Here is a 15,733-nt window from a genome sequence, read left to right as displayed (position 1 = left end):
TAAATATATGATACATTTAACATAGGTTGAACTTGATGGACATATTCATCTTTGAACTTCATCTACTATGTAACTACATGTTTTTAAAGATATATTTTTTCACTTTTTTTAAAACTTTTTGATGAATTGCTTATTTTATCTTTATTGTATGGGTATTGTAGTGTTTGGATTGTTCTTTTTCCTAAACAATTTTGAAAAAGCCTAGCGGGGAAGAGGGAAGGAGAGGAGATTTTCTGTTGACCAAGCTAGTCAGAAACAAAAGGGGCAGGTTGACTGGGAACCCCTTAATTTACAACCTTAACATGTTAACGGATTCAATAACCTTGACTACATCTACATACAGTATAATATGACAGTGTTTTGTAAATTAATTTATATGAATATACATTACATTCCTTGGTTTATTAAGCCTTGGACTTTTTTAATTTTAATTTTGAATTAAATAAGCTCAAATTGCATACTGTTGTAACCATTATTTTAATAATATCATGTATATCTCTATAGTATATTTTTATTTATGAAGTGTCCACAATGTATGCAGTGCTTTACAAAAGAAACCATACAATATGCGGTACTATAATACAATAAGTGCAACAAACAAAATATCCAAACAGGACTTTGTTCCACCTTGTCACGATGGTTACAGATCTTTACTTTTTAATGTTTTTCTTTCTCTTACTGTAGATACTGCCTGTGGAGGTCAGCTGCAAAGGGGAGAGAGATGGGCTGTATGTATTTTATCTGCTGTTTGAGTAAGATTTGTTTTTAAATAATATTCATTTACAGTATCTCTTGTCATTTTTTTTATTTTATACCTGTTGGGCTCTTCAATCTTATCCTCTTTACACCTACAGTCATGTTATATGTTATGTCTTCCTTTATATTTTGCAGTACGGGTCTTACCTCATTTTCCTGCTTCAAATCTGAATGACTTTGTTATGGTCGGCACTGTACTTTTCAGAGAGGTATATCCTTTGCGTTAGGAGTTGTATTATACTGTATAAGCCAAGTTATTTTAGTTTCTTAATTACAATTGATGGACTGCAAAAACAAACTTGACCAGACTTCTAGAAGTAAATGTGGCTTGGCAGTGTACTCTCTTTTCTACTAATTCCATGATATCAGTTGAGATAGTTGTTCAGTCAATCTGAGTGATATCAGGGTTCAACCACTGGCACACCAAGGGTGCGCTATTCAATCTGTAACCTTATGTAACCCAACTTAACAATATTAATACTCATCACATTGTGCAGGTCTTGTATCTTCTGTTTCTTTTATGTCTACTCAATGGGTATCTCTTTGGTGATCACAACGTTTTTCAGCATCTGAGGCTGTCAGTGAAAATGTTCTGAGCTGTGCAGATGATCTTGCATCCCATGTTGCTCGCACCTGGTTTGGTCCTTACACACACTGCTTATGATACTTCTTCAGTTTCCTTTGATCAGCTTTACTTCTCCTAATCCCTTCAGGTTCACCAATGAAAGAATTACTTCCCATTCTACCTTAAGTTTGTTTCTTTATTATCTTGGTTTACAAGAATCAGCTGTGTTACAGCAGCTACAGAAGCTCTTTACTTCTGTGAGGTGTGTTTACATCTCCAGCTCTTACATAGCAGCTTATGTCTTTTTCTCCTCACCCAACCATTCACCATATGCTGACATCTTCATCATTGAGCCACGGAGGGTCTACAGTTTACTGTATAGTAAATTGTACAGTGATAATTATACTGTATATATATATAGCCTGGAGCTCCCGTGGCTCCTGGAGGCCCCCCTCCCCTTGGTGAGCTCGATCGCGGGTGCCGAAAACCCCGACGGCTACTTCCAAGGGTGGGGGCTGGAGCAGGGAGCAGCGCGGCTTCTCCTGCCTGCGGCCGGTTGCCGGGGACGCGATCGGGCCGTTGCTAAGGCCGCAATCGCGTCTCTAAGGTCCCGGCGGCCGCACAAGCAGGGCGCCGCCATTAGGATGTAGGTTGCGCATGCGCAGGGACGCGCAGGGCAGGGGATGGAAAGCCTGCGAACCCCTAGCCTACCAGGGAAGGCTCTGAGCTGGGACTACATATCCCATGAGCCTCTGTATGCCCCATGTGACACCAGGGAGCCAATAGGGCTTAGGGAGACTGAGGAAAAGGGATACATTTGGCGGGCTTACAGGCAGAACACGTTAGCTGTGAGTCAGAGAAGTCAGAGACCGGAGCAGCCCAAGGAAGGAGGTAGGGTACAGGAGTGGTGGACTCGCTGTACTAGGCCAGCACCCCCTGGGACTGAGGTAATTAGTACTCTGATATAGAGAGGGACCCTGCCCTCAGGATTACTAGTTGGAGCAAGGGATCTGTGAGGGAAGGAAGGGCACGGGGAGCGAGAACAGCTCCTGCGGCCCTTTAGGTACCCGCACCCCAGTTAGGCCCCAAACCCCCGCTAAGATAGTGGGTTAACTTTTGAGGGAGGCCCAAGACAGGGACGCTGCCCTTAGTTTAGAGTGCTGCCCTGTCAGGTCTGACAGGCAGGCACCTAGTTGACAGCACGTTGGCTGTCAGCATTAGTGAGGCTGTAGGGACGTGGGTAGTTAGGGGAGTGGGACAGGTCCTAACCCCTTCAGGCCCATAGGAGTTTCCCAAGCCACCTCAGGTTGCTGCACTATAGGGATGGCCCATAGTGTAGCACGTGCCACTTAGGAAGATAGGGACACACTAAAGGTTGCTGTTCCTGTGGAAGCGGTTGGACCCACGTTGGGGTCCACAGAAACTGTTCCGGAGTGGGACCACTCTAGCGGTCCACGTGCAAGGAGTTCGGTTGGAGGATCAGAAGGAGGCATCGCCCGACTGATCCTTTGTGAAGTTGCTGATCTGAGTACCGGAGTGCTCGGCAGGTATCTGATCATATGTGCACCACCGGGCCTTTAGCTTAACTGTGACTGCGCAGTCACCCATTGACTCTCTGCAAGAGTGCGGGACATTGGGTGGGGTTTCTCTGGACACTGGGTGGGCTCACTTAGTGTTGGGGAAGCGTCCTGCGTGACGCAGTAGGTGTCTCCTCTAGAGAGGGACACAGGTTATGTTATGCATGTGTATGGATTACATGTTAGTAAAGTATTCGTTAGTATAATCACCGTGTATGTGTTTATTGAGATTGTCCTGCGAGGAACCACTCCCCCTCTGGTGGGAGCCATCGCAGGTGGAGGCGCTGCATCATTATTGTAAGTATTATCCCTAGTGTAATTGCCCCAGGTTTCCCCGTGGCGGAAGCTCAGCCCTCCTGTGAGCCAACAGGTATGCACCACACCGAGTAACCATGTATGTTCCTGCACCCAAACAGTAGAATCTGCGATTGGGGGGGGGGGGGATATACCCGTTACATATATATATATATATATATATAGTATATAAATATATATAAGTCCCCACTCACCGGTGCTCGGCGCTTATGTAAACAAAACAATCTAACTTTCCATCGCGCTCAATGCCCCCCCCCCCCCCGCGCGCGTAAATGACATATATATATATAATACTACTATCTTCCGAATGCTTTCTGAGACAATTTTCTTCCTGGAAGGATTTTGCAACACATTTGAGACGTTTATTCATGTTCTTTTCTGAAAGTACGCCAGGTCAGCTGCTTGTAAATTGAGAGTCCACCAATGAAATATCCTGTCAGGGATCATGGGAATGATCATCATTTGATGAGCTTTGGACTTATAATACTCTACTATATAATCATGAGTTATTTACTAAAGGACCACAAATGTGCTTTCTGGAATTTTGTTTCTCTTTTTATGTTTCTCGTTACTGGATATACTTACAATTATAGAGTGGCAAGCTTTTGGGCATTGGTATCAATGTAGTTTGGATTGCACCATTAGGAGTGAGAGTATCCATCTAAGCACTTTTGTAATTTAAATTGTCATATGTATGGAGGTGTTATCTGTGTTCAATCCATCAGATTCACTATATACGTTTCCCTCCCAGACATTTCTATTATATCCTTTCCCCGTTTGGGTTCATTTATTCATATATGATGAGTTATATTTGTGCTTTGGTTATTAACTATGTCCGTTTTCTATACATTGGGTTTACATAGTCAGTATCCCTTTAAAACTGAGGGATATGCACATGAGCCTTGCGCATGCGCATAAGCTCCCTCTAATGCGTGTAGTGTTCCTACAAGGTAGTGCTACTGTTTAGCTTGGCCACGCATGCACAATTAATCTAAAGAGGGAACCTGCTGCCAGCTCTCTGACAACATAAGCTTGCAACACGCAGGGATACCAAGCGTCTACTGATGATGTCATCGCGCGCATGCGCATTGGATTGCATCTACGATCGTAGTACCTTGAGCATGCTAAGGTAATGGGATTTACCTAATTTTCTCACCTGGCTGACGGCGCTTTTGGCGGGTAAATTTTCCTTTTTAAAGCCTATTCATCATCCTGCCTACCCCACCGCTCCCAGTTGAAGGTATCTGCCGAAACGCTTAGGAGTGGGTGCTGTAGGCAGGATTCCCTGGTTTGTCTCCTCTTAGGGACACGTAATTATGTTTTGAGCAATTGCTCCATGCTTTCCTTATGACACTATTTGGTTTTGATGCTTAGGTGATATGTGATTAAGGGTATTTAGTTTTTGGAGTGTGCCTTTCCAAGTCTCTCACCCACTACTCTGATTATTGCACATTTGTGCTTTACCTTCTAGGGATTACTGTTTATTACTCCCGTGAATTGTGCATTGGGTGTTCTGATTTGTCTACTTGGTTAGAGCTATTTCCTCCATGTCTTAGCCCTTATCTGCAGTACTAAGCCTCCCTCTGTTTGACACACTCAAGGGTACACACTCTTTTCATCTGATACGCTGTGTCTATTTAGAATTGCATGTTAGAGGATAATTGCCATACTTTACGTACAGGGGATCTATGCCTGATTTTAAACATTCTATGCTTTCTTTTATATATGTAGCCAGGTCTCCTCTGGCTGTCAGCACCCCCCTCCCCTCGAGCGCGATCGCGGGTACCGCCGAGTCCCAAGGCGGCCCCGCAAGCCGATCGCAGGGGTGAGGGCGGTCAGGTCCCGGCTCGGGGGTTGCTGGGGACGCGTGCTGCCAGTTGCCAAGGCCGCACTCACGTCACAGGGATCCCGGCGCTCTCAGGGCCGGGCGGTGAGGGCGCCGCCATTGCGCATTAGCTCGCGCATGCGCAGGGATGAGCCAGAATCAGGAGAGCCCCAGATAGCTCGCGCATGTGCAGGGAGGCCGCGTGAGTTAGGGAGAAGTTGCACGAGAGTAGGGGCAGTACAGGAGAGGTTGCGGCGGCCATTAGGGATTCGCGCAGGCGCAGGGAAGGTGCGCACGCGGCCCCAATGTGTTTCTAGGCTCCATGGGACTACAACTCCCATGGGGCATAGCGAGACAGGCACCAGGTGCCTCATAGGAGCCAATAGGGCTGTCGGATTGCACTGGGCCAGAAAGGATACATTTCGCGCGCTTAGCCCACGCTGGCAGTTGGAGTCAGGGAGCTGTGAGGGAAGGAAGGGTGCGGGGAGTGAGTGCAGCTCCTGCACCCAGATAGGTACCCACACCCCAGGTAGGCCCCAACTCCCCATTAGGTTAGTGGGTCTGGAGAGGGGCTATAGCTGTTCTAGTCACCTTGAGGTAGCGCTAGGGGTAGGATGCCTGAAGGGATAGCCTGTTAACGAGGTCAGGAATTCTGGAGAGGATCTGCACTAGGCTAGCCAACAGTAGGTAGACACCATAGGCAGGCACCCTGTTGCTCAGCGCTTTAGCTGCGAGCATCCAGTGGGTCTCAGCTTGTTGCTGCAGGCACTGGGAAGAGTAAAGGGGGGTGAGGCAGGTTATTAACCCCTGTAGACCCCTAGGAGTTTCCCCCAAAGCCATTACAGGTTGCTGTGCTGTAGGGACGGCCTATAGTATAGCGCGTGTCACGTAGTGCTGTAGGGACAGGCCCTATGTTAGGGATCCTGTCACAGTAGGGTAGATTAGATAGGGACTCAGCGGACGCTGCGGTTCATGCTAAGAGGTTCGGATCCAAGTTGGGGTCCGCAGAGACTGTTTCCAGGTTGGGATCGCCCCTGGCGGTCTGCGTGCAAGGAGGCCGGTTGGGGATCAGATGACGTCATCCTACGACTGATCCTTTGTGAAGTCCTTGCAGGTCCAAGTGCAGGAGCACTCGGCAGGTACTCTATACGTGCACCAACAAAGACTCATAACATTCTGTTAACACATAGTGGCAGCGCTGACCACAGGACAAAAGGGGGTTGGGCTGTGGGCACTGTGGGGATGTTATATGGTGGTGATGTTATGAGTACAATTGTGATGTATTAGTTATTGTTTATTCATTCAGTAAATCTGTTATCCATAATACTGGTGTATGTGGTTTCTGATTGGGTTCCTATGTTAGGGTCATTCTACATTTCCATAGAATCCTACATAGGTGGAGGCGCTGAAACTGAGACCGTTCCAGAGGATTCACCCCAGGCTCTCACTAGCGGAGGCTCAGGCCTCCTGTGAGCCTGCAGGTATATGCACCACACCTGGTAACACTATATGTTCCTTGCACCCACAATATATTTGCGATTGGGGGGGGAATACCCGTTACATATATTTTTTGTTCTGTGATAGTTAAATAAATACATTTTGTATTTGTATATACGATTGGTATACTAGAGTGCTATTATTTTGGGCACCTTCTTTCTCTCCTAATATATTATTTTGCCCTTGTAGCACCACTGACTTACTATTAAGTATTCATTGCAGTCGGTATTTAGTTACCTCTATTTTGTCTTGTGGATGCGGGGTCCGTTCTTTCTCTTAGCATATATATATATAATATATATAAATATATATAATATAAATATAACAGCCTTTTCTGTCTGCAATATAATTGTATTCAAATTACTTGTTGCTATATGGTGATATAATGCAATAGTATCAAGACATATGTAAAGTATGTATAAAAAGAAATTTTAACTGTCATTTGGTTTTACTGTTTTCTTTTATTGTGTGCAAATTGTACATTAGCATTGCACGAAATTCATCAGAAAGCAGACATGGTGATCTGTGTAACCATGGAAATGATTCTATTAACTCTTATTGCTTACTTCCTAAAGTTAGTAATGATAACCCTAAATTATTTTTATAAATTCACATTATTTTTAGAAATGTACCATTCCATTCAAGAATATACATCAAGGGAAAAAATAGTACCTTAAAAATAACATGTATTCAGCTAACATGTGACACTGTCTGGAACTTTGACCAGTATCCCAGCACATAACAATATACGACTAATCACCAACTGTTCTATTTTTCCTGTACTAATCAGTATCCACAATCATTCCAGTGTGAAACATAACCAGGAGGTCAGCCAAAACCATCCATTGCATCAACACTCTTTGCAGAGATGATTAAATAGAATGAGGTATGGTATTTGCAACATTATGCTCCAGTTGCAAACTACAGTATGCTATGTTGAAAAGATCCCCAAGATATTATTTTTACATGCAAAGCTCTTTTAAAAACTACCTTACAAAATTAGAGAACACTTGATTCGCAGATTCTTTTTGAAACTTTCAAAAAAGTTTTAAAAATCACAAACACTTTTAAACTGACAATTTCTAGCAACATTTTCCATGTTCGCCAGCAAATCTATTTTTTAAAATTAGTACAGTAGCTCTTTTTAGCAGCAAAATCAAAAGATTTGCGAAATTCCTTAGCAAATGTAGTTTAGTGAATAGCATGTGAAAACTCATTGCTGTTAATTCATCATTTGCATATAATTGCATGCTCATTTGCGTACACTGCCGTTAACAATAACTCTGAAATATTGTAGCTGTAAATAGCCCCTTATCGCTGCTTTAACGCTCACGATATGGCTTTAGTGAATACGACGAAAAATAAAATTGTTTTTAAGCAGTGATAACGGCTATTTTTTAAAAATCATTGACCATTAGTGAATTCTCTCCTTAGATTGGAGATCTGAAAAGCTTGTGAACAAAAATGCATCTGCAGTTGATTTGTCTGTTAATGGTTAGGAAAAAAGTTTTCGTCTATTAATGATATGCATAATATGATTCTGTTTACATTATTTAAAATTACAATCAGTAGCAAAGTAGTAATAAATCCACCTCCTAAAAATCTTAGCTAGAAATTCCTTTATTGAAAATCTGTTTTTCAACTTTAATGTTTTCCAATATTTTTCAAATGTGAAAACATTTATTTTTTATTAATGTTATCTTCTCAATGTACAGCTATGCTTCCTCGTTCTCTTAAAATTCACTTTATGTGAAACATTAATTTGTGTTCTATTCATCAATAAGATTAAATGCATTCATTTCCCAACAGTTTAAAGTTGCAGAACAATGACTCTTCCTGAAAGCTGGCGACTAAAGATGTGTGGAAGAGCACAGGAATTTGCAAACCACATAAATCTTGCATTTGTTTTAAAATTTGTGACCTAATCAGTGTTTGCAGTGGCTTTGCCAAAGCCTTTTATACCAGTTTATAGGCCCTGAAATAAAGCTTTTGCTGGAGAGGGAGAGAGAGTGTTTCCTATTTGTGTAAATACCTATTGACTCTCTCTTCCCCACCTCTCCAAAAAGCCCTATTTGTGAGGACTTCAAACATGGATCCCTCCTGACCTCGCAGCCTCTAACATCATGGCTGAGATTTGAGGTTGTTTTCCCTTCGCCTCTACCAAGATAGCTGTCAACAGGAAGTGACCTCACTCGCTCACACTGAAGCAGTCTCGGCCATCTTGCTTCGTGGCAATTCCTGCCCTCACTTCCAAAACAGGAAGTCAGCCTCAGGTTGAGATGGAAATTGCTCACACCAGTCATCTCCCTTTATAAGTCTGTAATTCCCACTCACTACTTGCATGTGCAAGGTTCGCCATACCTTGTTCCTGTCTTAATCCCTACCTTGTTCATTGCGGTATTCCAGTGTGCGATTTTGCCTGCCTTTGAACTCTTCTGCTTCTCTCCAGCTCTGAGCCCGGAACAGTGACAGCAACCATTCTGCCTCTCTCCTGCCCCGACCTCAGAACTGTGACCACACTATTCTCATATACTCATTTAGGATCTAGATCCCAGGAACAGGTTGGTCTTTACTCCCCACCTCTGCCTAGTGGGTCTAACTCCTGGACAGTAACAAGTGTCGTACGCAAACACAACATTGTTTCAGGGTGTGGAATGTTAAGATTCTTTGAGAAACTATACATTCTTGGCAGAAATGTATAATAAACATTTATTCATTTGCAAGCAAAGCAAACTTTCATGACTTTGGCGAAATTGACCGTAAAAAGGTTAAATATTTAGTGAAAAACATTTGAACACATCTGCACATCTCTACCAGCTACAAGTACTTTATTAAGGAAGATGTTGAAATGTTATTAAGGTGAGCGGATGCAGACTCTTCTGGAACTTTTGTTTTACAAATAATATGAAAATCAACACTAAATTATAATCCACATCTTAAGAGATTTGCAAGTACAACAAAAATACAGTTGACTATTCATAGTACACATACCTTTTCCAATTGAGCATTTTTTTTGGACTTGTACAGGAATTCGCCAACAGCAACAAAAACAGAAAGAACCAAACCAGCTGCTAAAACGATGAAGATTCCCCCAATGTTCTGAACTCCAAGGGCACTAGCCTCTTTACTCTCTTCTTCAGGACACCCGTTGCCCCTCCACCACTTTTCCTTCATCATATGGAGCTTTCCTTCCTCTTGTAGCTGAAGAATGGCTATTGTGATTTTATCTCTGTATGGAGAACCTATAAAAAAATAAAATTACATTACTTTATTACTATTACAATTACATTACTAATTTGTAACAACATTCTTAGTCGCCTGTAGTCTAATTTTTTTATTAGCAGCATTCAATATCTTGGTTTTTTTTTGCATTACTTAATATTCAAATATATCCTTTGTATTTTATGAAATATAGAAATATGATTTATCTATCTTTTATAGCAGCTTTCATTCCACTTTGAAAACTATCCCAAATTGGACTCTTTTTTTATTAGAATACATTTATTATTTCCATTTTTAAATATAGCAGTATTTTGAAGACTGAGCAAACATAAAGATATTATGTTATACACCAAGGATATATGAATATGTAAAGTGGGAACAATTGGTAAGCCCTGGTTAGATATAAATCAACTCCAAGCAATAACTAAGTAAATAACAGTCCCCATACATTACTAGTCCACTGGTATAAGGACAGGGATTAGATGACATCAAAGGCAAATAGCAGGATCCTCATCCTAATATCTTTGAGAGTAAAAAGTTATTTGTGAAAACCTTAGCATCCAGAGGGGCCTGCAATGCATTGCAAAGCAGATATAAACATGATTAAACTAGTTGACATAAAGAAAAGATAGGCTTTGAAATACAGCAAAAGGAAGTGTTTTCTGATGCCCACCTATGGTAAATCACAGAGGTTTGGAGGATTAACAGAAATGATGTAAAAATTGAATGTCATATAAATAAAGCATCCTATGGCACTGTGCTGAGCGAGGGGCAGCTTTAGACAGAGGACGTTTTGTGGAGTCTGTCACAATCCTTTAAAGAATTAGCAACAATTCTTTGTCTCTTCTACAAAAATAACTCACCGTCACATGGTGAATGTGTTTACAATCTTATTTTGATGAAGTTACAGGGATCCAACATTTAGATGCAAACCAATTTTGAAAGCAGTGGTGTTTCTACTGTAAAAATGCATTCTAGTATTTTAATAATGTCAAAATACAGATGTAGCCAATGTTATTGAAACCAATAGCATGCTGCAGTGGGAAATACACAAAGCACCAGGGTGAGAACTGGCAATTGTTTTGAATCAGCACTTGAGAAGGGGGCGGGGCTAAAGCACTATTGTACCTGTGTGACAAGTAATGTTTTCAAACAAAGAACCGTAAGGTAATGCCGAAAAAATAACAAGAAGCAAAAAGGCAGGAAAAGAAAAAGCCTTAAAAGACAATGGCAACCTGTGCAGCCAGCACACAAGTCTAACAAAGGTAAAATCAAAATGACAGTCATCTCAAAAGGAGTAGTATAAACATAACTTACAACATCATAATGAAAAGACTTCAGTTATTTATTGTTGGAGGTTGCAGAAACGAGCAACGTTTCAGGCCTAACTGGACTGTTCAGCAGGTACACATAATATGCAAACATAAATAAATTGGCCAATATTAGTGCCACAATCCAATCCACAGGAAGTACAATGGAAAATATCATCACCTCAATAAACTAGAAAAAAAAACCTCTTTCCAATATCAAAATCTGACACTTAGTTACAATTCTAAGCAACAACTATGTTTGAACAATAGTAATAATATTAAAAAGAAGTGTAACTAGTCTGTACTGTGTGTTAATTGAGCATCCGGGGCTGTATGTAAGCCGAAAGTGTTAGCCTTGAAACGCACGGTGAAACACAGGAAGAGGCCAACTAGATGATGTCACACTGTAAAGAACGCAGAGCAGCCTCCACGTCAATGGAATGCAGCGAGAGAGAGGCGTGACATGTAAACTGTCACTGCCTAACATCACCAGGTCAAATAGAAGAAGATCAGTCCTGCAGCGGGGACATCACCACATTGGCCACTTCCAACTAGAATATAATACAATATATGGTGATATATAGAGATCACATTATGATGTAAGTGCCATGGTGCTAAAAGTGCAAGAATAAAAAATGTACAACAATAGAGAGAAATGTGTTATATTGCCAAATAGTGTCTCTGTCTTCTGATGATTTTGATAAAGAGGTTATTCCATATGACAAAAGGCTATATTTAGTGCACAGGGATCAGATGGTATTTAGGTTACTAAACATAAAAAGAGCAACTGGATATTACATGAAATTAGAACATATCAACCATGTACACTATATACGCACGAGAAAATGCATACAGTATACAAAAGTACAAAAGTGACCCAATACTATGCTAGATGCAACATACTTATATGATGGTACATTAAATCGCTTAGAATAGTACAAAAGCAATTTATACATAAGACAATTTACATATTCTCTGGGTGCCAGGCACAACAGTAGAACAAAAGAATCAAACCCTGGTATAGTAAGGTGGACAGGTGAGAGCATACCTGGATATTGAGAGAGCAAATGCTTGTATTTGTCACCTTCAACAATAAATCATCTAAAGTCTTTTCAACAGTAGTAAGTAGTGTTTTCTCTACCCCTTTGTATTTTTTTCACTTTTGTTAGAAAAGATAACAGGCAAAATAGTCATAATTTTTGTTACGTATTGTACCTCTTTTTGTAGACATGCATTTCTGCTGAATTCCACGGATCAGGTGAAATGTGTGAAAAACTCCACCAAAAAACTGCAGGATTAAGATTGGGTATTATAAAAAAATGGGATTACTACAATATTTTTTGGGTTGCAATGAGCAGCTCATTTGCATACATGAAGTTTGGTTTATCTCTGTGGTAACACCCCAACCCGTGATAGCAATAAATAATTGATATAGTAACTAATTAAAATCAGCATTAATCCGTTCTTGCTCTGCAATTGTAGGGTGGGTGGGAGGGGAGAAGATATTATGTTTTTCTACCACAGGGTTTAGAGATGTAAGAAACTTTTGCACAAGTGCATGATCGGGGCTTTGACTATGTATGCCACTGCACAATTGCCCACTCCAGTGTGATATTGTGAATCTTGAACAACATGACCTAAATCCCTCAGTGTACAAGAGCAGGGCCCAGCACCACATGTTACATGGCCCTTGAGAGGATTCGTGAAGCACTTTAAACAGTAACTGCTGTCTAACTGACGGTAGCAAAATGTATGCATATTCAGGTATATTTGACAAAAATCCTGAACTTTTGCAGAGAAATGGTAAACTTTTTTGCATATAAATCTTCATGAACACTTTTGCAAGTAGACAAATTTATTGTTAAATTTGCAAACATTTTAGTGAAACCAACTGTGACATTCACACATCCCTATGGATTTTTTTGCAGTACTTATGAAGCGGGGGAGGGGGGGTTCTTTGATGCACATATCGCATCTCTAATGCACTTCCTCCTCATAAAGATTAGTATAATTAAAATGTGCAGATCTTTCACCACCATTAAATAATAATAATGATCATCATCATCATCATCATCATCATCATAAAAGAGGAAATGTATGGCATATATTTTGCATTGGCTTCTAAAACTGAAGTCTTGACTTAATTTTTTATGTGACACTTTGTTAGATGGAGCAGGAAAAGACACAAACGTCTAAAGGACTTTGGATCCCCTTGCACCAAAGTTATGTTATGACCATGAATAATTCATTATATTGTAGTTCAGAGGAATAACTGCACCAAGTACGTCAACTATCCTGTCATAAATTATAAAATATTCTAAAGGATGCATTGTACATTTTATGTCTAGTCTTATACCCACTTTTATGTATGAAATATTATAGGTTAAATAGTAGCAAATAATATTTGGTTTCCTAATTGATGCTATTGAACTGTGGCTGAAATCCATGAAATTGCAGAAACAGATGACAAACCATATTAGGAAAGTGCTTTGATTTTGAGTGTTATGCTAATGCACCAGGCCTTAAGTAAATTATTTTTTTCCCATTCTTAAGAACAAAGTATAAGTTTATTTATAGATTTTCAAACACAGTGACAAAAAACAATGGGTTTCAATCAAATGCAAAATCCCAGTGGTGAGGCTAGAAGATAATTCACTAAATGTATATTTCTTTAAGACCTTGTTCGTGTACTAAGAAACAGTATTGCTTAAATATAAAAAAATTATGTTATATAAATCTGTGCAGACATGAAAGGTAGGCATTTTCAAAGCTCTTTGCAGGACTAAAGTGTGAGCCTTTCAAGCTAATTGTTGAGACATGTTATCTTGACTTTTTTGCAAGATATACTGTATTAAATAATACAATACTTCATAAATATTTTTTAAACATACATTTCATTCCATAAGATGTAATTGTTTAAACAATGTAAAGCTTTCTAATTTAAATGTATACAGTAAATATCTACATACACCATGAACTGCAAAGGATTAAGATTCAGAACATGAGGTCTTGGAAGTAGCACTTTTCATAACTATTTTAACAATTTGTTCCTCCAACATCTTTATTCCATGTACTGCACTTTATTATGTTTGCTATATGCTTGCAGATCCCTCTTGCTCTTAGCATTTAGGCTGTTTGAATCCCACATCCCCCACTTTTTGTTATCTTAAATAGAACCTATTCAAAGATTTACCATTTTTACTCAATTATCCTCTTTTCTTTGTATGTTTCCTTTATGACATATGATCCCTTCTCCAACACCCTCACTAGCTAGAATGATTATCAGTTGTCAGCATGTGAACCATTTCTTTGTCAAATTGTCTCTGTTTCACAGTGACCTAGTAGAAGGTTCACAAGGCTCTTACATATTAATTATCACAGCCATTACATAATTAATTATTCTCTCTCCTTATTCCTAATTTCAATCTATTTAAAACAACTTGTTTTATCATGTATCTGATGGCTGCCTAATTTTAAGGCATACAGCACAACACATCTCCAAAAGCAAATAAAAGAAACGTTCTGTTCCATCTACATTATCTGAACACTTTAAACATGAAGTGTATCACACTTCAGAGGCATATTCTGTAATGTAAATGGGTAATGTTGTGTAAATGGAGAGGAAGTGAACTGATTAACCAAATAATGCAATTAAGTTGATACATATCATACTAGAATCTATGTATATAAATACAATAAAAAATATATAATTGTTATTATGGCCCTATTCAGTAAGCTGCTGACTTCAATGGGCTTTCCATGCAAGAGCCCCTGATCTGCAATCACATTTGACAGAATGAGGACCTACTGTGTGACTATAAATATAACAATACCTTTGGTATATAAGTTTAAGCATCTACAATTACGCAACACCCATCACAATGTGGGCAGGTGGGTTCTAACCCTGCCCCCGGTCCCCGGGGCATAAGGTGGGTGCGGAGGTTGCTTAACTACTCCGCCGGCTGGCGAGCGTGCACGGGGGTCTTGGGAGGAGGGGACAGTGCGAGGGAGAAAGTGTGTTCAATCTATTTATCCGCTTTCCGATTGCTGCCAGTGCACCCCAAGTGTTTTCTCTTGCTAGGTCGCATGCTTAACGGTCAGTACTTTGTTGACTTGTGCCTGCCCATGGGCTGCGCGCTATCATGTTTCTACTTTGAAATGTTTAGCAGGTTTCCCGAATGGGTGTTGCGTTGCAGGGTACAGGCCGCAGGGTGCATGCATTACATGGACGATTTCTTGTTCATAGGTCCGGCGGGATCAGAGCTGTGCGCAAGGTGGCTGTTTGAGTTTTTGGTCATGGCGCGGGAGTTTGGGGTCCTGCTGGCTGAGGACAAAACGGTGAGGTCAACGACGGTTATTAGCTTTCTCGGGATTTAAATTGATTCAGCGAGTATGGAGTACAGACTCCCGCAGGACAAACTGGCGGCGCTAGTGGAGCTCCTACGGGAATTCACGGGCCTGAAGAAAACCTTGCTGCGTCAATTCCAATCATTATTGGGCCACCTTGTTTTCGCGACGCAGATCATACCGGTGGGGAGGGTTTGTTCCAGATGCCTAGCGGCGGCTACAGCAGGAATCAAATGTTCAAATCATTTCAATAGGTTCATTGCCAAGATCCGCAAGGATCTAGAGGTCTGTTTGGACTTCCTGGGGAATGACAATGGGC

The 15,733-nt window shown here is 40.7% G+C and overlaps 1 protein-coding gene across 2 annotated transcripts in view; it reads right to left on the bottom strand.

Annotated features, from left to right (window-relative positions):
• The window catches only part of GRIK2 (glutamate ionotropic receptor kainate type subunit 2), a 925,501-nt gene that overhangs the window by 19,029 nt on the left and 890,739 nt on the right, over positions 1-15,733 (bottom strand). For both annotated transcript variants that reach the window (XM_075597530.1, XM_075597529.1), the window contains one exon: positions 9,527-9,777. In XM_075597530.1, coding sequence (XP_075453645.1) covers positions 9,527-9,777 — 251 coding nt within the window. The remainder of the gene's footprint in view (positions 1-9,526; positions 9,778-15,733) is intronic.

This window comes from Ascaphus truei, chromosome 4, assembly GCF_040206685.1.
Source record: "Ascaphus truei isolate aAscTru1 chromosome 4, aAscTru1.hap1, whole genome shotgun sequence".
In the NCBI taxonomy this organism is placed as follows: Eukaryota; Metazoa; Chordata; class Amphibia; order Anura; family Ascaphidae; genus Ascaphus; species Ascaphus truei.
Note: the sequence above shows the minus strand (reverse complement) of the source record. Positions and strands in the feature narration are given on the sequence as shown.